Source organism: Sarcophilus harrisii, chromosome 4 (assembly GCF_902635505.1).
Source record: "Sarcophilus harrisii chromosome 4, mSarHar1.11, whole genome shotgun sequence".
Classification (NCBI taxonomy): domain Eukaryota; kingdom Metazoa; phylum Chordata; class Mammalia; order Dasyuromorphia; family Dasyuridae; genus Sarcophilus; species Sarcophilus harrisii.
Genome location: NC_045429.1, coordinates 95,566,635 through 95,587,766, shown reverse-complemented (window position 1 = coordinate 95,587,766; position 21,132 = coordinate 95,566,635). Strand labels below are relative to the sequence as shown.

At 41.8% G+C, this 21,132-nt stretch overlaps 1 protein-coding gene and 1 long non-coding RNA gene across 2 annotated transcripts in view; one reads left to right on the top strand and one right to left on the bottom strand.

The window, feature by feature from the left end:
• Window positions 1-9,715: 9,715 nt before the first annotated feature.
• LGR6 (leucine rich repeat containing G protein-coupled receptor 6) overlaps window positions 9,716-21,132 on the bottom strand; it is a 153,504-nt gene continuing 142,087 nt past the window's right edge. Inside the window, exons 15-18 of the mRNA XM_031937137.1 lie at window positions 20,874-20,999; window positions 18,745-18,905; window positions 12,867-12,947; window positions 9,716-11,049 (exon numbers count right to left, since the gene is read on the bottom strand). Of these exons, the coding sequence (XP_031792997.1) occupies window positions 9,809-11,049; window positions 12,867-12,947; window positions 18,745-18,905; window positions 20,874-20,999 (1,609 nt within the window). The 3' untranslated portion in view covers window positions 9,716-9,808. The remainder of the gene's footprint in view (window positions 11,050-12,866; window positions 12,948-18,744; window positions 18,906-20,873; window positions 21,000-21,132) is intronic.
• Window positions 11,046-17,142, top strand: LOC116419084. The gene is made up of 3 exons (XR_004229326.1): window positions 11,046-11,307; window positions 14,411-14,464; window positions 15,256-17,142. It is a non-coding gene; the product is annotated as an uncharacterized LOC116419084 (long non-coding RNA).

The following is a 21,132-nucleotide window of genomic DNA, read 5'->3' as shown; positions in this document are numbered from 1 at the left end:
GTAAGGGTTAACCTCTCCAAGCCCTACTATACCTTCCATTCCTGCCCTGAGACAAACCTTCCAAACGAAGCCTGGAGCTGTCCATCCAGCACCTCTCAGGGGACCTTTTCTAGTCTCTAATAATGAAGGCACCTCCTAGTTCTCATACCTGGGGTGGGAATGAGAGATAGAGTAAGGGAGGGAATAACCATAGGAAGGCTCCAGAAAATTGCTTAAACTCCCTCCCCAGTAGTCAATTGGTTCTACTACCCTTAAACTGTAAACTGAGGGTTTCCTAGCCTAGGGAAAAGTTTCTCGTCTCTGAAGCCACTAATTAAAGAGGAAAGATGACATCCATGACTGATCTTATAAACACTGTGGATTCTAAGCTACCCTCTCTAGCTGCCCCACCCCCTTCATTCCTTCCCCCTTCATTCCCCCAAACTAGCTAAATAAGAACAGACTTTACCACCCACCTTGTGGGCAGTCACTGAGCTAAGGCTGGGCACTGGCTATTTATCCTTCAGCTTCTGAGAGAATTCAACACACACAAATAAAACTCCTTTTCCAGTCTTAGTGTGTATTTTTCCATCAGCATGCTCCCTCCCCCTTCCAGGTTGGCTTGTTTGGCTTGGGGAAGCCTGAGGGAGGTGGGGAGAGGAAGGGATTGTGGGGAGGCTTGGAGGACCTGGTCACCACTAGGGCTAGGATGTAATCGACAGTTTTTAAAGTCCAGTCCAGGATGGCATTGCTAGTAAGATTCTTGGTGAAGCCTGAGAGAAACCAGAATGAAAACATACTCTCCTTGGGGCTTGGAAACATCACACACCGAGAATCTCCCCAGCCCTCTGGCAAGCTGGGTTCTATTCTCTCGCCAGAAGCCCCAAACCCCTTGTAAGTCCTGGGATGGAGTGGAGTATCTCAGCTGAACTTTAAGGGTTATCTAAGTTTTGGACTAAATTATTTTGATTAGGAGATCCCATGGGAGGGGAGTTTTTCTTTTTTTTTCTTTTTAAGTGTTTTATTAACTTTTTCCTATTTTTATATCATTATCAGTGCCTTGCTTCTCTCCCAATGGAACACTCTCTTACAAGAAGTAGAAGTTGCCTATTCATTGTGTTGTTCAGTTGTTTCAATCATATCCAACTTTTTGTGACTCCATTGAGTTTTCTTGGCAGAGACACTGCCAATGATTTGCCATTTCCTTCTCCAGCTCATTTTACAGATGAGGAAACTGAGGCAAATATTTGTCAATTAAGAGAGGACTGGTAAATTTTAAGAGAGTGGTTTTAGTTGAATGATAAAGTCAAAAGACAAATCTCAGTCTTTAGATTTAATAAAAGAAGAAATAGAGCTGCTAACTATAGATAGAAGTTAGCAGAGGAGAGAAGAGCTATATAAGATGATAGCTGATGAGCATACTGGAATCTAGTGTTTTTTTTGTTTTGTTTTGTTTTGTTTTAGGATGTGGATGTAGATGTAGACAGAAAAGAAGGAATCAGCAGGCTGCAAGTTGTTGAATATTAAAGTAAGTATGATAGTGGAAGTAATCTACTGGAGAGGATGTGAGGAATGAAATCAAGGTACATTAGAAGGATTGATCTTTTCAAGGAGAAGGACTAGCTCTTCATCAGAGACTGGATCAAAGGAAGTCTGGGATGATGTTATGAAATGAGAAGATTCTCCTGTCAAATAGTCTTGCTTTTCTTAGTAAAAAACAAAGGTGAAGGTCCTCAGCTAAGAGGTTGGGGGATTAGAGAGCTGTGGGAGGCTTGAGGAAGGAAGAGGTTTAGATTAAAATAGAGAATCAATTAGGGAGGAGTAGAAGGAGAGATTATATAAATCTGCAGTCAGCAGGGTTTCAACATTTTCCCCAGCTCCTTTCCATAGAAGTGAGCAGGAGTGGAAAAAATGAATGGTGACAATGGTTTACAGCTGAAATTAAGGAGTACAAAGCATGAAAGAGGGTCTCAAAACCACGTCTTGCTCAGAGAAGAGCGATTAGTTCCCCCAAGAAAAACCACTATATGTCAGTAATCCTGCAAACCCAGGGCTGGATCATGGGATCCTTTGATGTGAGTGAAGAATTATATAAAACCTCCTTCTCTCCTGACTACCAAGATTTATCACTTCTCATTTACTAGAGATTCCCAGAGAGTGATAGGACAACTCAAGCGGACAGAGAAGTCTTTATGGAGGAGTAAAGAGTCAGGAGAAGACTTCATCTTCAATGAAGATGACAAGATGAATATGACTAGCATATTGGAACAGAGGAGAGTCCATTGTAGACATGAGGAACTCCAGCATAAAAGCATAAATATGAGGAAGGAGATAGGGAATGGGAAAGAGACAGAGTAATCCAAATGGGCTACTCTCCCTGGAACTTCATTATTATTACTCCTCTTGGATCAGAAGCCTAAATAAGCCTTTTGATGCACCACACCAAGCTCCCATAATTCCTAATAGAAGGGTCTCTAGTTTCCTCCTTTCCTGAGCTCTTGCTTGGACTCTGGATAGTTGATCTGTCTCACATTTTTTCATCCATAATGCTTTACAGAAGTCAAAAAGAGCTAGAATCAGAGGACCTGGGCTTGAATTCTGGTTTGCTTACTACCTGTGGGATTTCAGTTTCTTTCTCTATAAAATAACCTCTGAGGAGCCTTTCAGGTCTAAATCTATGATTCTGTGAACTTTCTTCATCATGGCCCCACCTAAGGAGATGATAAATTTATTTTAAACCCATTCTACAGATGAGAAAACTGAGGTCCAAAGAAGCTTTTTGACATGTTGGCAATTTATTTGAAACTAACTAATAATTGATAGGACTAGGATGTAAATTTAATTAAGTTCAGTTCAGTAAATTTCATTAAGCTCTTGTATGCATAAGGTAGAAGCAACTAGATGGCGCAGTGAATAGAGCACCAGGATGGAGTCAAGCAGATTCATCTTCCTGGGTTCAAATCTGACCTCAGATATTTACTAATGTGATCCTGGGCAAATTACTTTACCCTATTGTTCTGATTTCTCCTCTGTAAAATAAGTTATAGAAGAAAAAGGCAAACCATTCCAGTATCTTTACTAAGAAAACCCCAAATGGGGTCATGAAGAGTTTTACACAGCTGAAATTTCTGAACTACAAAATGCACAGGACATTGTGTTTCCAAGTATTCAAAAAGAACCAGTCAGTCTCAGCTCTTAAGGAGTTTATGTTCCCTTAGGCAATGGTAATTTCAAAAGGGAGAAAGCAGGGAATGGAGGCAAGCAGAAGATAGTATCAGGGACTTAGGCTTTGAAGGAAGTTTGGGAAGTTTGGCTACCGTACATACAATCCACAAAAAGGGCAAGACCTGTGCAAATAGAATTGAGAGACAAAAGATCGTGGGATGGAAATAAACAGCAGGCTAATCCAAATGGAATGGAGAATTCAGGAAAGGTAGATGGCAGGCAGATTGTCAAGTGCTTTAAATGCCAGGGTGAAGATTCTGTATCTTATTCTTTTAATAATACCTTTTTATTTTCAAAATACATGCAAAGATAGTTTCAACATTTATCCTTGCAAAACCTTGTGTTCCAAAATTTTCTATATCCCATCTCCCTATCCTGTCCCCTAGAAACAAGTAATCCAATATGTATTAAACTCATGCAATTCTTCTATACATATTTACACATTTATCATACTGCTCAAGAAAAATCAGATTAAAAAGGGAAAAATGAGAGAAAAAAAGCAAGAAAACAACATCTGTATTTTATTCTTTAAAAAATTAGGAAGAATTAAAAGCATCAAAGTTGGATCCCTGTTTTAATAATATTAATTTGGCAATATTCAGTCACATGAAAAGTGAATTCAAATCTCAGCTTGGCTGCTCACTACTTTCTGAGTCTCGGTTTCCTTTTCTGTAAAGTAAGAGTTGGAGCACATGATTTTTAAAGTTACTTCCAGCTCTAATTCCATAATCCTAGATATTAGGTCCACTTTTTTTTCTTACCCTTCTTCTCTATAGTGTATGTTGTCTGGGATGGGCTCATAGGTTGGGCTGGCTCTGTCTCCAGGCAAGCCTGGGCTGGCTTGGCAGCTTTTCCAGGCAGCATAGAAAGGCCACTTACTACTAGGTGAATTTTCTCCCTGTCCTGACTGGTACCTTTTAACATTTACTCTGATCTTAGTCTATTCCCCACCCTTGTTGAATATTATCTCAACTTTTAACCTGAGGTCTGGGCTTAAGAAGCTTAAACCCTCACCACAAGATGGGACAGGAGGGAAACGATTTCCCTCTTAACTTTAATATTGTAATTTGAATCTTAGCACGACCAATTATTTGGTGTGCTGTGTGACCTTTGGCGTGCTGTTTAATGTCAGTCTGTGAGGAGAAGGTAGACCCTGGATCGCATGGTGAAGGACATCCCCAAATACTGTCAGAAGACAGGTGGGGTTTGTTCATCTGGCATTGGGCAGAAGGCAAAAATAGTAATGTTTCTGAGAAGAGAGACTTCCTAGACAATAGATGCTTGCTTAGGATGGTGATAGTAACCCAGAACTAAGTGACTGGCTACTTTTTAAAATTAAAATTTAATTTTATCACATTATATATGTATAATAATTTAAAAATATACAAAGCATCCATTTTAAATCCTGTGCATTTAGCATATTAAAAAAACATTTTCCCATTCATTCCCAAGAACAATAACAATTGCATTGAGTCAAAAAAAATTTTTTTAATACCAGAATGAAGTAGGATATTTTTGCCATTCCTCTTTGGCCGTGCTGGAGGTTTTGTTTTGTTTTGTTTTTTAAATTTTATTTTACTTTTTTAAAGGCTTACCTACCTGGTAAAGTTGGGTAAATCTATGGACTCAACACCTCAGTTTGAAGCTAGCCTCAGATGTTTATCTACTATCTCACTTGACCTCTGTCTAGTTTCTTTGTCTATAAAATGGGGATAATCATAGCATCTGCTTCCCTGGGTTGTTGTAAGGATAAAATGATAATATATTTGTGAAGCCCTTTGCAAACTTTAAATACAAATGCTAGCCAGCCATTTTTATTTTTGATTAATTAAAAGTCACCTAGTCTCCTATTCACTCTTTATCTCCTTCACACAAAGACTTAGAAGTAGCGCCTTCTAATTGTTTCACATGTCTATCTTCTCCCCAACAGCAGGATAAGAAAGAAAGTAAATGGAGTTTGTTTTCAAGGTCCTCCTAGAGTCCATCAGATGCTCTTATGCTACCTAACACATTTCATAACTTTCCTGTCTCCCCACTCCATTGTCGTCTCCAAGTTCCAAAAGCATCTCTGATTTTTCTGTGCCCTCCAATCAAAATTCCAGTTCTTGAAGATCAGAATCTGATAAACTCATTCACAGAAGAACATTAATGTTACATCACATAGATAACATATAGACAACAATAACTTGAAGAAGTTAACTTCTTAGGGAGATTTTCATTTTAAAAGGAGAATTGATCCATTAGGTAAACATTTAGGACATATACCTATCCCCTCTGCCCACTCAGAATGGTACCCTGGAGGACAACCTTGTTCTGGGTCACACCTATGTAAGGAGAAGGGTCTTGATTGGCTGAGAGAGTGTTGAGACTAGACCTTTGGAAGTGGGGTGGGGAAGGAAGGAATTCCTTATTCAGAAATTGTTGGAAAATTTCAAAGTTGGAGGGGAAAAGCAAAGTCAGACTTTGAGTAGCAACAGATCTATAGGGAGCCAGACCTCAACATGTCCTTTGATTCTCAGCCTTGAAACCCTAGATATGCTGCCGAGAATATGGTTCCCCCTCAGTGAAATCTCCTCTCTCCTGTTTTGAGCCAAAAAGCTCATCTCATTCCAGGATATAGCCCATTAACTCTCGTATATTCTTTGATGTTCCCCATTTTCTTTTACTGCTTATTTTATCCAAAAAAGCTGTATTAGTCATCTGGGATGGTCTTTTGTGTAATTAGCTTAGCCAGGAAGTGCAAGCTAAGTGCTACTCTCCTCTTAAGAGCATCAGTGGTGTTGATCCTGGACTCCCCAAAGTATTATACCCTTAGATCTAATTCTAGCTGAGTACCCTTTTAGGAGAAGATTAAGTAAAGAAAGTAGCTCCCAGTCATGGCTCTCTTTCTGCTTCCTTTCCACAAACAGGGAAATTACCATCTCCCTTACAGAGTAGTGGGCCAGATCCCAAACTAGATATCCATTCATCTCTTGTGTGAGATAGCTACCTTTGTATTTACACGTCCCAAACACATATATCATACATGTACATGTATGCATAAGTACATGCAATATGGTTATAAAGAGATTTAAAGGGAGGGCACTAGCATCTAGGAGGAATAGAAAAGGCATCAGGAAGGCAGTTTTAGACCCAAGTCTCGAAGAAGAGGCTGGAATGAAGAGGAAGTGCATTCTAGGCATGGAGGACAGCCAGTGTGAAGGCCAGCAGGAGGCAATGGAGCGCTTTGTACCAGGAACACCAAAGAAAGTGACTTTCCTCCAAGAGTAGAATTTGATGCATTATGAAAAATTCATAATAGAGCTTTGTTTGTTTTCAGCGAAAGGGGAACCTTTTCATGGACCCTCAAATTTGATGTATAAGTGATTACCTATTCTACCAATGTATCAGCTTGATCCAGATAGTTTGCTGTGTCTTTTCTATTCTTTTTGTTAGAGCCTGAAAAGATAAGACATACAAGATACTTCTAATAATTGATTAATTAAATCACACTTCCTGCATGAATTGACAGCTAGGGGGCTCACAGTGGATAGAACACTGAGCCTGGACTCAGGAAGGTTTGAATTCAAATGCAACCACAGACATTTACAAGCTATGTGATCCTGAGCAAGTTACTTAGCCCCTGTGTGCATCAGTTTCCCCAACTGTAAGATGAAGATAATAGACACTGACCAGCTATGTAACCCCGAACAAATTACTTAGCCCCTGTCTGCATCAGTTTTCCCAGCTGTAAAATGAAGATAATAGACACTATGTGACACTGAGCAAATTACTTAGCCCGTCTGTGTCAGTTTCCCCAGCTGTAAAATGAAGATAATAGACTATGTGACCCTGAGCAAATTACTTAGTTTCTCTCTGCATCAGTTTCCCCAGCTGTAAGATGAAGATAATAGATAGGCTATGTGTCCCTGAGCAAGTTACTTAACCCCTATCTGCATCAGTTTCCCCAGCTGTAAGATGAAGATAATAGACACTGATCAGCTATGTAACCCCGAACAAGTTACTTAGCTCCTGTCTGTGTCAGTTTCCCCAGCTGTAAAATGAAGATAATAGACTATGTGACCCTGAGCAAGTTACTTAGTTTCTCTCTGCATCAGTTTCCCCAGCTGTAAGATGAAGATAATAGATAGGCTATGTGTCCCTGAGCAAGTTACTTAACCCCTATCTGCATCAGTTTCCCCAGCTGTAAGATGAAGATAATAGACACTGATCAGCTATGTAACCCCGAACAAGTTACTTAGCTCCTGTCTGTGTCAGTTTCCCCAGCTGTAAAATGAAGATAATAGACACTGACTGGCTATGTGACCCTGAGCTAAAAGTTACTCAGCCCATCTGTGTCAGTTTCCCCAGCCATAAAATGAGGATAATAGCATCTACTTCATAAGATTGTTGTAAGGATCAAATGAGATACTTATAAAGCACTTAGCAGAGTGCCTGGCATATAGTAAGTGCTTTATAAATGTCTATTATTATTATCATTAAAGCATTTTGCAAAGTGGTATATAAATACTAGTTGCTATTATTATTACTACTTAAAAGCATTTCTTTCTTAATCTAAAATGGAGAGTTTGAACCTGCTGATCTCCAGAGTCTCTTACAACCCTAACATTCTATTAGCTTATTAAATGAATTAAGTTAAATTGGAATGAACTGCTTCAGCAGTTTAAAGGTTCCCACTAATTAAAGTGTTTAAACAGGCTGTTCATTGGATATTCATTGGGTAAGGAGGATGGACTAAAATGACCTCTAATACCCTTTCCAACTCCTGAGATTCTGTGATTTTATGAATTGAATTAAATTGAATCAAATCAAATCAGGGAAGAAGGAAAGAAGTCAGTCTACACTATTGTACTCCAACTTGGGGTCTGTCTCTTCTACCCTACAGACCTTTTCTAAGAACTTAAAAGTTCAGAACATTCACAACCACCTAGTTCTTTCTTTCTGGTAGTGCCAATTCACTTCTTAATCCACAACTCCAACTTAATCCCCAGATGCCCTAAAGAAGTAGAAAGAAGCCAGAATGGTGCATGAGACTGTAGGAATATTTTATTATACAGAAAAGTCCAAATATTTATAACCTGACAGTTGGGTAGAATTTAAAACTGAGTGGTTTAAGGAGGGGGAAGACAGATGAAAAAGAATGGATTTTTTCCTAGCCTAGATAAAAATAAAATTAGTTTAAGGAGAGCTGTCCAGGCAGAAAAGATTTGAATCACTTTCCACCACTTTCAAGAACAGTTAGTCCATGATCTAGACTTTGCCTCTTCTATCTTTATCCCATCCCCAAGTTGCACAAATAGAAAAAAGGAATAGAAATGAGGTCATAGCAAGAAGCATTGTTGTGATGATAACAATGAGGATGATGATGGTAGTGATGATAGGTGGGAATTATAAAGGAATTTAAGGTTTACAGTGTATTTCACATATCTGATTTCATTTGATCTTCACATTAAACCAATGAGGTAAGTGCTGTTGGTATTATCTCTAATTTACAAATGAACAAAATAAGGCTCAGAGAGATTAGGTGCTTTGTCCATAGTTATACAACTGGTAATTGTCAGAAATGAGATTTGAATCTAGCTCTGGCCCATCTTCATGCACCTTAATTCATACATGCTTTTTCTGCTTTACCACAATGGTCTCTTTATGAATAAGCCAAAATCCAACCTAGAATCAAGGAGATTCACTGACTGGTGCATCCAGAGAGGGAATTTAAAAATGATCTGTCTATAGTAGTTTTCTTAAGACAGACTGTGTTTGCTGGGAGAGTAGTTGCAAGTATCATAGATAGAACCATGGAACATGGACAGGCATTAGGATCAAAGTAGACTAGACAGCCACCATCCCTGGGAAATGTCCCTGTCTATGTAGGAATCACATGAGCCTTAGCACCCAGTAACATGGTCTCAGGGTGTGACCCCTCAGAGGTGGACAGTATTGCAATCCTGAATTCCAGAAACTCTGCAAGCTCTCTCTCTTCCATACCTCCTGCATTTGTTTTCCTAACTGGAACAGATTCAAAGTCACAGTGAGTATGGAAAAGTTGTAGCAATGGCAACCAGCGTTCATAATCTGGTCCATGGTTAGATTATTAGGGAATCCATTTCCTTGGGTGGGAAAAAATTATAAATTGATTTCAATATTCCTTTGTAATTCTATGTATTTTATCTTATGTATTTAAACACATTCTTCTGGATAAGGCTCAGTAGGTTTCTAAGGGGTCCCTGACTCAAAGAAGAGAATTCCTGGACTGGCTCATATCATGGGACCCTATGGATCCTATCAGGTCCTCCTAGGTGTAGGATGTAAGAGCTCCTTTGGCCTCCTCCCTAATCTCTGACTTTTTCATCCATTCATCCTACCCTCATTTTTTTCCAGCAGCCAAATTGCCCCATCTCCAGGATTCTTCTCCCCAGCTTGGACAAGAGGAGAGCCAGTGGCCCTGATGAGCCTTGGAAAGGAGGAGATCACTCAAGCTGAGATAGAGATCACACAACTCGCTTGTGGTTGGTTTTATTTATTTATTTAATAAGCAGCAATTGTACATGGAGAGGCAGTGGGGGCAGGAATAAGTCGGGGAGAGAAAAGTGAGAGGATGGGGCAGTTATAAGTGGGAGGCAAAAGCTGGGAGGGAAGGCCGGAAGCCCCCCGCCGGCGTGCCCCGCTCCGCCCCCAGCAGTAGTTCTCCATCAGTGGGGTGGACCTGAGGCCCGCCCAGACGGCCACTCTCGGGCCCTAGGAAATGGTCCCCCTCTAGCCTGGGGACGCCGGGCTGCTGACAGGAGACCAGGGTCACCGACGGGAAACCATACGCTTCCAGCACTGGGGGGTGGCCCACCCCCGGGGCTTCCAAGACAAGATCCACATCAGAGAAGGCCACCAGGGCCTGCGTGGAGTCACAGGAGCTCTTCTCCAGCTCGTCTGGAGCTCCGTAGGCCAAAGGCCCCGGCACCCCTGCCTGCGGGCGCAGGCGCCGGAGGTCCTCCCTGAAGTGGGGGTTGAAGAGCAGGTAGAGTAGAGGGTTGAGGCAGGCGGGCAGGGGCAGCACCACAAGCAGGACAGACTTGACGGCCTCTGGGGTGACCGGGAAGAGGCCGAGCATGGAGGCAAAACTGAGGAAGGCCACGGGGCAGTACAGGAGCCCGTCGGCAAAGATGAGCCAGGCCACGTGGCGCACCATGGCGCAGTCCCACACGGCATCAAAATAGTCCCCCCTGGGCAGGTCACAGTAGAGTTTGATATAGGCCCCCGTGATGACGAGGAAGCACAGGGAGTTCATCATGACCAAAGCCACGGAGAAGCCCAGGGCCGCCGGACGGCCCTCGGGAGGGGTGTAGGGCAGGCAAAGCGGGGAGGCGCCGTACTCCCCCACCGAGACCAGGGGCAGCGCCGCCGCCAGCCCCGCCAGGACCACACAGCCCAGGGCGCCGGCTCGCACGCTGCCCAGCGAGGGGGACTTCCCGTAGGCGCGCGCGCAGGAGATGGAGATGCTGCACTGCACTGCGGCCAGGGTAAGCAGCAGCACGGAGGCCTCGGACGCGAAGACCGCCAGGAAGCCCGTGGCGCGGCAGCCCAGGCCCGTCTCCCAGCGGGCCCCGTACTGGGCGAAGCGGCCGAACGTCAGCGTGTCCACGCAGGCCAGCAGGCCGCAGGAAATGCCCGTGAGCGTGTTGGCCCCGGCGATGGCTCCCACCACCAACTTGACAGGGGACAGCGGGGCAGGCCCGCCGGCGAAGATGGCCAGCAGGACCAGCCCGTTGCACAGCACGGAGAGCAGGACGATGGCCCACACGGCCAGGCGGATCCCCCAGCTCTCCAGCAGGTGTTCACAGGGCTTGAAGGGGCCTGCGGAGAGAATCAGGCGGTCAGCTCCCAGCCCCGAGCCCGCTCTGGTGCGGCCACCTGCCCACGAGCGTTTATTAAGCACCCACTATATGCCTAAGGCGTGTGAAACCTTCAATTGCCCCAGAGCCAGAAAGAACGGCTGCTTTTTCCTCCTCCGTAGGATACAGGTACTGGTCCCACACCGGTCCTAGAAAACGACGTGCAGCCAAAACTCAGAGGCTGTGCTCTACAGCCTCGGACAGAAGCTTCTCCCGGCAGGTGTGTGGGGGAGTCCGGACATGGCCACAGGGGGAGAGGGCCCGGGGAGGCCGGCAAGGGGAAGCAGGTCCCTGAGCGGAAGGAGGGAGCGAGAGCAGGTGTGGGAGGCAGGGCGGGTGGAGAAGAGGAAAATGAAGGTGAAAGAAATGGAGGAGAGTCCCCTGACTCTCCAGCGGCCCTGGCGCCAGACAAGATGTGCTTAGCTGAGGCGGGTCACCGGTATCTATTCCCGCGGACGGGACCTTTTCTTTACTTAAGCATCCTAAGTAAATGGGGGAAATGGGTTTTAATTGCCGGAGGAATTATTTTAGTTAAATTTAAGGAGATTGAAGATGCAGATTGAAGGAGGAGAAGGGACTGCCATTTATTACTGTGGTAACCTTCCTGCAGACTTGTCTTCTCATTTCTCCAAAGAGGGGATTTGGACTCGGCAGTTATTTATACTAAATTTACTAAGATATATTATGTGTTACCCAGAGATGGTGTAGACTCTTCTCTGGAGAGTTTTAAAAAGGGAGTTAACTGAAACCTCTCCAGGATGGTTTAAATGTCATGGGCGTGAGGGAATGGTCTTGATGACATTTTAAAACCATCTTAAAAATTTCTTAAAATTTCATGATTCTTTATTAGTAAAAACTGACAAAGTTTCTTGCTTTAGCCACTTTCTTCAAGATCTTTTCCTGATCGCCCAAGCTGCCTTCAGATTTCCTTCCATCTTCTTTGCACATATTTTGAATGTATCTAATTATTTACTTGTTAATCCTCCATAAAATGTACACCTCCTAAGCACAGGAGCTATTTTTGCCTTCCTTTGCTACCCCAGCTACAGAGCCTGGCACATAGTAAATTCTCAATATATATATGACTGATCGAGAATATTCTATTATATGATTCTGTGGTTGACAATCCATCTCTTCCCAAAGGAGAGTCTTAAATTTGAGATTGTAATTATGAAAAAAAAAAAAGTCAAGAGATCAATGAAATTAGGACTCCTCCCAAAGCATAATCTCTGCTCACCTTGGATGAGGAACCCATGATTTGTTAATCCAAAAGAGCCATTGTAAACTCTATCATCGTTCAAGGTACAATCTGATGAAAATGGAGTACTTAGCCTTTATAGTGTTTTTCTAGGAGATGCATAGAAGAGGTATAGCTAGATGATAGATGGATAGATAAATAGGAAGGAAGAAAGGAAGGAAGGAAATACATGTTTGAACATATAAATTTTTTATATTTACATAAGAAAATAAAGGCCTGAGTGGAGCAAAATACTTGCCCAGGAAAGTAAAACTGATTAAGGTCAATCATTCAATCATCAAGCATCTATTAAATGTTTATAATACTGCCAGGTAAGTTATGCCCTAGGGATAAAGAAAGCAAAAATAGTCCCTGCATATTATATATATTCATATTATATATACATAATATATACATACTATACAATAATTACATATTATACATTTACATACAACATGTTTACATGTAACAATTGCACATTAAGAACACACCATTTCCTTTCATCCCCTTCTCCTTCTATAATGTCAAGTTTCTTGTCTCACCTGGGCTAGGACTGCATTGGATGCTTGAGTGTGACTTGGAGTCTTCCATCTCTAGCTGGAACTCATCCAGGTCAAGGTCATCTAGGTTAGAAAGGGAAGAAGTATATTAAGAGTGCTAGGCCCTAGCATTAGTTGAACCTTTTACCTTCTTCCCTTTCATATCCTGTTATTTCTAACCCTACTTGCCTCTCTAAAGTCTTCTCCATCCAACACCTCTTTCCTCAATATCCCCCATCCCACTGCCTTCACTCATTTCTATTTTGGGGCATATCAATATCTCTTAATTAATTAAATCATTTCCTTCATGGGTTTTTTCTAGTGAGTTTCAAATTAAGTGTTAAGCCCAGTTTTATTCATCCCTTAGCATTTGCCTGACAATATCTCCAAATAGTCCTTAATTCAGTTCTTCAAATGATTCTTCTTCAAACCTTTCACTTTTGTCTCTCTTTTCTACCCCTCACATATCTCCTGGATCACTGCAGTAGTCCCCTAACTTGTCTCCCTTCTCCATTTCATTCTCCACACTGCTGCAGAAATAATATTTCTAAAACAGATTTGATGAGGTTACTTTCCTTCTCACAAACCTTCAGTGGCCCCTGATTGCGTCAAGAATGAAACACAAACTTTTTCAGTCTGATATTCAAAGGATTCTACTATCCAGCTCTTACATGTTAGTTTATTCTTAGTTCATCTCACTTCTCGTAGGATTTTCTGCATTCCAATAAAAAGGGTCTAGTTGCTGTTCTAGAAACATACTATTTCCATTTCTTACCTTGATGCCTTTATATAAGTGGTCCCAGGGGTTCGAGTTCCCTTTGTCCTTATGTCTGCCTTCGAGAATCCTAGTTTCTGTCAGAGCTCAGCTGAGGTACCACTTCCTAATTAGGATCTTTATTTTACTCAACATTCACTTCCAACCTCATTCCTGGTTGCTAGTTCTTGTTTCCTCTTGAAATTACTTGAGGTCAAAATTTTTATATTTATAAATTACTTGGGGTCATATTATATATCAATAGGAGAATATAAACTCCCTGAAGCAAAAACTATAATTTCATTTATTTTTTGTAATATTTTAATTTATTGTGCACATTATATTTTATTTAACTTTTGTGTGTATTTGTACTCTACCACAGTGCTTTGCACAATTTCTGTTCTTCTTATTGTTGACGAGACCTAGGATTTCTCTGGCAAATCAAATCTGTATTTAATCTACAGATTAAAATCTATAATCTTTTACAATCTTAAAGTTGTCCAGAAGCTAAGAGGATAAGTGACTTCAGAGTCACATTTAAGTTTGTTTTTTACAAGCAAGACTGTGTAGTTAGGACATCCTGATGACTCTATCCACTTTAGCCTCACTTTCCACAATACTACTGCTGATTAAAAATCATGATAATAATAATTGCTAGCATTTACACAAGATCTTCCCAAAAGCCTAAATGAAGTTTAAAGTTATTAAAGAAGCAAGATTTTTGGGACACCCTTGATAATATTTTTAAGTTTACAAAATATTTTACAACAGTTATCTCATTTTATTCTTACAGCTGCTCTATGAAGTAGGTGTTAAATATGGTGGAATACAGAAGGATTCAGTTAAGGTATGTATATTGATAGCAATGAGATAAAGAGGGAGGGAAAAGTGAGAAGAGAAGATAAGGGAGGGAGTAAGAGCAAGTAAAAGTAAAGTAGAAGAGTTAGCAGGGATAGGAAATAAGAGATATATACAAATATAATAGCAATGATATTGTAGAATTTATTAGGAAAAACAGTAGGAGTAGTAATCATTGATCTCAGACAAAGTCAAACTAAAAAGATTCAATCAAGAAAGAAATCTATATTATATGTCACAATATTTTTAGATGTATGAGTGTATGTATATATGCAAGTGTGTATATATAAATATATATACATATGCGTGTATTGTATGTATGAGACTTTGTGTATATGTGAGGCTATGTATGTGTGTATATATATATATATATATATATATATAGTATCTGTGTGTATGTATGTATGTATGTATACATAAATATATTCATGTTGAAATGCAGCATGCTTGGGGAGGATGGGGGGAGGAAAGGGGAAAAAAGAATAAAGTAAAAAGTACACAACAGAGAATAAAAGAAAACATTACAAGGAAAGAAAAACAGTTATGAATACAATGTATTCTATGATTATATATGTGTTCTTGAAATGGAAATTTATTGTTACATCGTTTGAATCCTTCCCAATATTCTGCTGGGTACATAACAAATTTTTTGTTGTTTTTGTTTTTTCTTTTCCTGTCTTTCTTTTTCTATTTTATTTTTGCTTATTTTGCATTTGAGTTTTAAATATATAAATACATTTTAAAAATAAAGTAGGTGTTGTTATTATCTCCATTTCACAGATGAGAAAACTATGGTCAAGAGAGTGGTTGACTGACATCCAATGGCATGCAACATGTAAGCATTTGAGGCAAGATTTGAATTCAAGCTTCCTGACTGCAAATCCATCAAGATGCCTTTAGTTGGGAAGAATGGGACTGATCCAAGTTAGTCCTTATGCTCAGTGAAGCCCTGAACAACTCTACAGCATGCTTAGGAAGATGCTCACAGAATCCTAACAAAGGTTCAGTGCTCTGCAACTCATCAAGTTGTCCAGGGAAATTATATCGGAAGTGACTTGCAAGAGTGCCCTTGGGAGAATAAAGTCTGCCTTTAATAATGGAAGTGTCTGGACTCTTGTGTCGGTCAGATCACATCTGGAGTATTTGGCTCCGAGTACCCCATTTTATAAGGAACTCTGACAAACTGGAGCGTATGTAAAGGAGAGGGATCAGAATGATGAGGGGATTCAAAACCATGTTCAAGTAGGGGATGGCTGAAGGAGCTAGATGTTTAACCTGGAGAAGAGAGGACTTGGGGCAGGGTCCACTGTCTAAAAATATTGGAAGAGTTGCTGGGTGGAAGAAGGACAGAGTTTTCCTCTGTTGTTTCAGAGCAGAAAACCAAGACTGGTGGTTGGTAGTGCTGAAGGGCTAGACCTCAGTCTAAGCTAAGGAAGAATTTTCTAACAATCAAGCTATCAGAAAATTTAAAATGCTAGTTTGAAAAGTTATCAAAAGTCTCCATGAAAGACTGGACGGCTATCTATCAGGGGGCTTGGAGGAGACCTCTGCAGTAAGTGGGAAGCTGGACTCCATAGCTTCAAAGCTTCCTTCCAACTCTGAAGACCCAACACAAATTGAGGGGTAGGGTTATTCTGAAAAATATTATCAACCCATGTAAAATAGGAGTAGGAAGGTAAATCCACTGCCAAACCAACTATATCATGTGTTTGAGAATTTAAGAAAAGGGACTTTCAAACATCAATAGCTGCTCCTGTGGATTATTTATGGCAGGGCCCCTGGCCATCTGTGCAGAAAGTTGCAAGGTTTTATCTTTGTCTCTCTGGCTGAGTCTTATGTCTCTTTCCTGCAGTAGAGCATCCAGACCTTCCCGTTTGAAGCAGCACTCCCCCCACCCTCCCACACCCCTCATATACATCCATTTCTTCCTAAGAAGGAGCTGTTTGGGGGTAGGGAAGAATTTTCCATTATTCCGATGTCCTGGTCTCATCTTCTGATACATCTACCAACATCCCACTTAGAGATAACCAAAGTTCTTTTTGTGTTGGGAAGTCTAGGAGGTTCAGGCAAAAGGTATCGCCGAGTGCTTCCCCATTCATTTTTCTCCCTTCCCCTTCCATGTTTCCCCCTATTCTACTCACCCCCTGGCTATGGGCTCAGCAATCCTTTGAAGTCCAAATGTATGAATGAAACACAAGGGAGTATAATGGACTCCTTCTGAAACTGGGAAAGTCACGCCCTAGGTGTTAAGTAACCATTCCTCCAACAAGAAGGAAATCCAACCTGGCTACAGTGACAGCTCCAGTTCTTCCAGAGGCTCATTAGCTCTCCCAGGAAGCTCCAGGTTCTGCCCCAGCTCCTGTTACAGGCAGCAAGGGGCCCAGGAGCCTGAACCTCTGTTGTTCTACTACAGAGCTTAGAACTGGTGGAAAGTTTCCCTTCGGGAAGGAAAGTTTCCACTCCTCTTTCCAGCCCCCCGAGGGAGTGTATACCAGACATCCGGAAAATCCTCCCGTGGACAGCCGTCTGCTGGGACTAGAGCCAGAGAAGCTGGGGCCCTGCCTGACAAGGGCCTTGCCCCTCTCCCTCCAGCACTGCCCAGGGAGAAACTCTGAACTGAAAGCAAAGGACATTTTAAAGCGCTTTCAATACTTCCTATTCTTCTCTCTCTCTCTCTCTCTCTCTCTCTCTCTCTCTCTCTCTCTCTCTCTTTCTCTCTTTCTCTCTCTCTTTCTCTCTGTTTCTCTCTCTGTTTCTCTCTTTCTCTCTGTTTCTGTGTCTCTCTGCCTCTATCTTTCTTTCTGTCTCTCTCTGTTTGTCTCTGTCTGTCTGTGTCTCTGACTCTTCTGTTCTCATTTCTTCTCTTCTCTTCCCTTTCCCCTACTTTCTCTTCCCCCTCCTTTCCTTTCTTCCTCCTCCTCTTCTTCCACTCCCCTTCACCCCTTTTCTCCCTCTTCCCCTCCCTCTCAACAGTCTTCAGAACCATAAGTTATGTACCAGCACATCCTCTGCGATGAAAAGGCATTTGTTTCTGTTAAATCATCTTATCTTCACATTTGTTCTGTACTGAACTGAATTTCTGTTTGTTTTTTCTAACACAAAGAGAGGAGAGAGGGATCCCAAAACAAAACAAAACTCCAAAGAGAAAGGACCATTTCCCCCCTCCCTCCTAAAGCTCCGGCCTTGCAGCATCACTTACCTCCCAAGGGGGAATACTTTCTCAAGTCATTGAACAACTGGCTGAAAAGGCTTGACTTTGATCTCAGAGACCAGTCAATGAAAAGGTTCTGAACCATTCTCTTACCCCTGCCTCCCTGGCCCCACCCAACTTTTCCTTTCATCCCAATTACTCCAAAGGCAGAGTTCTAACTTGCCCCAAAAGGCTTTCACTGTGATCACGGTCCATGGCATTATTATCATTATCTCAAGTAAGAATAGTCACTAAGTCAACTCCAGGCGATGTTTGATAAGGAATAGGAAGGAGGGGCACAAATCATTCAAAACAGCAAACAATTGGCTTTTTTCCCCTTCCATTTGGCTCTGCAGTATATTGTATGAGCTTGGGTTTTGTCCTTTTGGGGCAGGAGGGGGAAATCAATGTAATTTAATTCTGCTTGGCTCAGGTTAAGACTGCAAAGAGTCTGTTTTCCTTAAGTATTCAGATCAAGTGGGAAATAGGAGAGGAATCGTGATATGGTGGGAAGCAGAGGATCTGGGTACAAATATTGGTTCTACTATTAGCTACCTAAGAACATTCTCTGAGCCTGTTTCCACATGTGTAGGATGAAGGAATTGGAGCAAAGTAAGGTTTCTAAGCCTTTTTTGATATCATGGATCCCTTGGGCACTTTGGGAAGCTATGGATCTCTTCTCAGAATCATGTTTTAAACGCATACAATGTAATTATTACAAAAGAAGTTATCAGAATATTAAAGACTCTAGGTAAGAATTCCTGAACTAGGTGGAGTTTTAAGGTCTCTTTTACCTCTGAATCTTCTAAAAACTCCTGTCAATGGAAGGCACCTGGCATTCAGCACTGGCAGTAGCTAAGCCACACGTGAATAACTAACAGCTCTCCTTTGGAGTGAGGAAGGGGAAGGGCATTGATACTTTTCTCCCAACTGGACAAAGTCCAGTGATTCCTCCCCAGATTATACAGCAGCACTTCTCCCAGCAGGATCCTCCCTCCCTTCTTTCAGTTTGTACCCTGACTCATTCTCCCACAGTCATCTCCCCACAAGTCCCATCTTCAGCTCCCCAGCTCACTCACAGTGGCTCTCTGAATGACTGCCTAGGAGACCGGGGGGCCTTTTCATGGCTTCTTCTTCATCCAGGTGACCTTCCTCAGCCTCCCACTGGCCAGAAGCCTTGAAGTAGCCGGCACAGGTGCGATAAGCACAGCACTGATAGGCATAGGGCACCTCCAGGACCCTAGGGAGGAAACAGTGGGGACCTTGGAGACACTTGGATAAGAGTATATCAAGTGACTTCTAGCCCGGGACCCACCACCCGTCATCCGTGGCCCTTGCCACCTGCAGTTTTATGCTCTTCAGAGGGCCTTGCTCATGATATGTAGTTAATAATTAATTGTTGAACATTATGAGAATTAATTTGAAGCTGAACTCATGGGCATTATAGTGTATTGAGTTTCCAATACTATAGATAGATAGATATATAGATGATAATTAGAAATAGATGATAAAGGTAGATAGATAGTAGATAGTCAGATGATAGATAATGATAAGCGTATACATTCATATAAAAATAATAGATGATATATAGATAGACATATAGATAGATGGAAGATGGATAATGATAGGCATATAAATTCATATAGAAATAATAAATATATTATAATAGACAAATATATAGATAGAAGATAGATAAAGATATGTAGATATTCTATTTATATATTAGAGTCTGGATTTGGAATCAAAGGAACTGAGTTCAAATCCTAGACCTATTACTAACATGTTTTTGGGCAATTTACTTCCCTTCTTTGGCCCTCAGGCTTCTCATAGTTAAAGAGTTGGACTATGTGACCTCTAAGATCTCTTCCAACCTTAAAACAAGGATCCTGGGATTTAAAATTTTAAAAGTTTCTTCTGTTCCTCCAAGGTGAGCAGGTAACTAGGAATGACTCATCTATAGAAACAGTCTCAGAGGGTCTAAGAAGTAATTGGCCAGTGATCTCCTTGGTACCCACCTCAGGAACTCTCACCACCTCTACCTCCTAGGCTAGAATTCCCCCATGGGATTTGGGCAGGATGGAGATGTAGGGGGATGGAATTCTTTCAGCTCCACTCCACTTTCTCCATCAGGGGATCTTCCCTCTTTATTCTTATCCTCCTGGGCACCCCCAAAGTGGACTCTGTGTCCTCTGCAGGCAGAATTGTTTGGTTTCACTGTTTAATTTGTGCCCTGCAGGTACCTCATTAATCTGTAGCAGACAAGACCTGGGCCACACAGACAGCCTAATTCTGAATGGAGGAGGCCTGGATGTCATTAGCACAGAGGGATTGGCTTTCAGCATGTTTTCCACTCATCCATTCTCCAGGCTCTCACCCTGATTCCAGGGACTCCACCATGGCCAGGGTGAGAATGGAAAGCGTGAATGCACAGAACTGATGGGATTCCCAAAAAGGGCAACTCTGGGCACAGAAGAGTGCTACTATTTCTGAGTGGGTAATCAATGGGCAGGCCAGAATGGCAAGGAGACAGGAAGGAGAAGCAGGGAAAAGAGACAGAGATGTGTGGCAGACCTTTAATGAACCTTAAGGAGAAATGATCAAGTCAATGAACCTTCACTACTCCATCCTTCTCATCCTACCTCATGCAGGCTCAAAATGTGGCCAAGATCACTTAATTACATGATTCTTCTAAGTTCCAGTTTCACTAAGAAATAATGCTAACAGTATTTATACTACATATCTCATAGGGTTTAAACAATATGTAAATGTTAATAATATTTTTAAAATAATATTTTTCTCAGTTCCATATTAAAACAAATTTTAATATATTTTTAAAGTTTTGAGTTCCATATTCTATCCTTCCCTCCCTGTCCTCTTCCCTTTCTGAGATGGTTTATATAGGTACAATCATGCAAAACAAAGTGCTATTAACAAAAGGCATATTGTTATTCTCCTCACCAAACTTCCAAACCCCAGAAAAGGATGAGATAATAAACGAAATCTGGACAGGAAGAAACTCCTCTAAAATGGAAGCTGTGTGAACTTGACCAAATCATTTCTCCCATCAGACCTCATTTCTTTGCGGGAAAGAACTTGATGATGTCTAAGAAACCTTTTGGCTCTGATGTTCTTGTTCTTTGACAGTGAGGATTCTGGCTGTCCCAGGGGGGAATCCCTGCCTGACTGGGAAAGAATCAGAGCCTCTCACCTCAGCTTGGGGAAACTGTCCTTGGAGAAGGCCTCAGAGAGGGATGGGTTCCCTTTGAGCTTGAGATGCACCAGCCCACTGAGCCCGGCCAGTGGGAGGGTGGTCAGCTGGTTGTTCGTCAGGTCCCTATCATGGGCAGAAAAAAACAAGCAGTGTGACGGGAGAGCTCCTTCTGATGTAAGACAGAGATAGCTGTTAAATGAGCTTGGGGAGTGGGTCTGTGCTGAGAGAAAGGTCAGCCTGACCCCCTTAAGTGTCG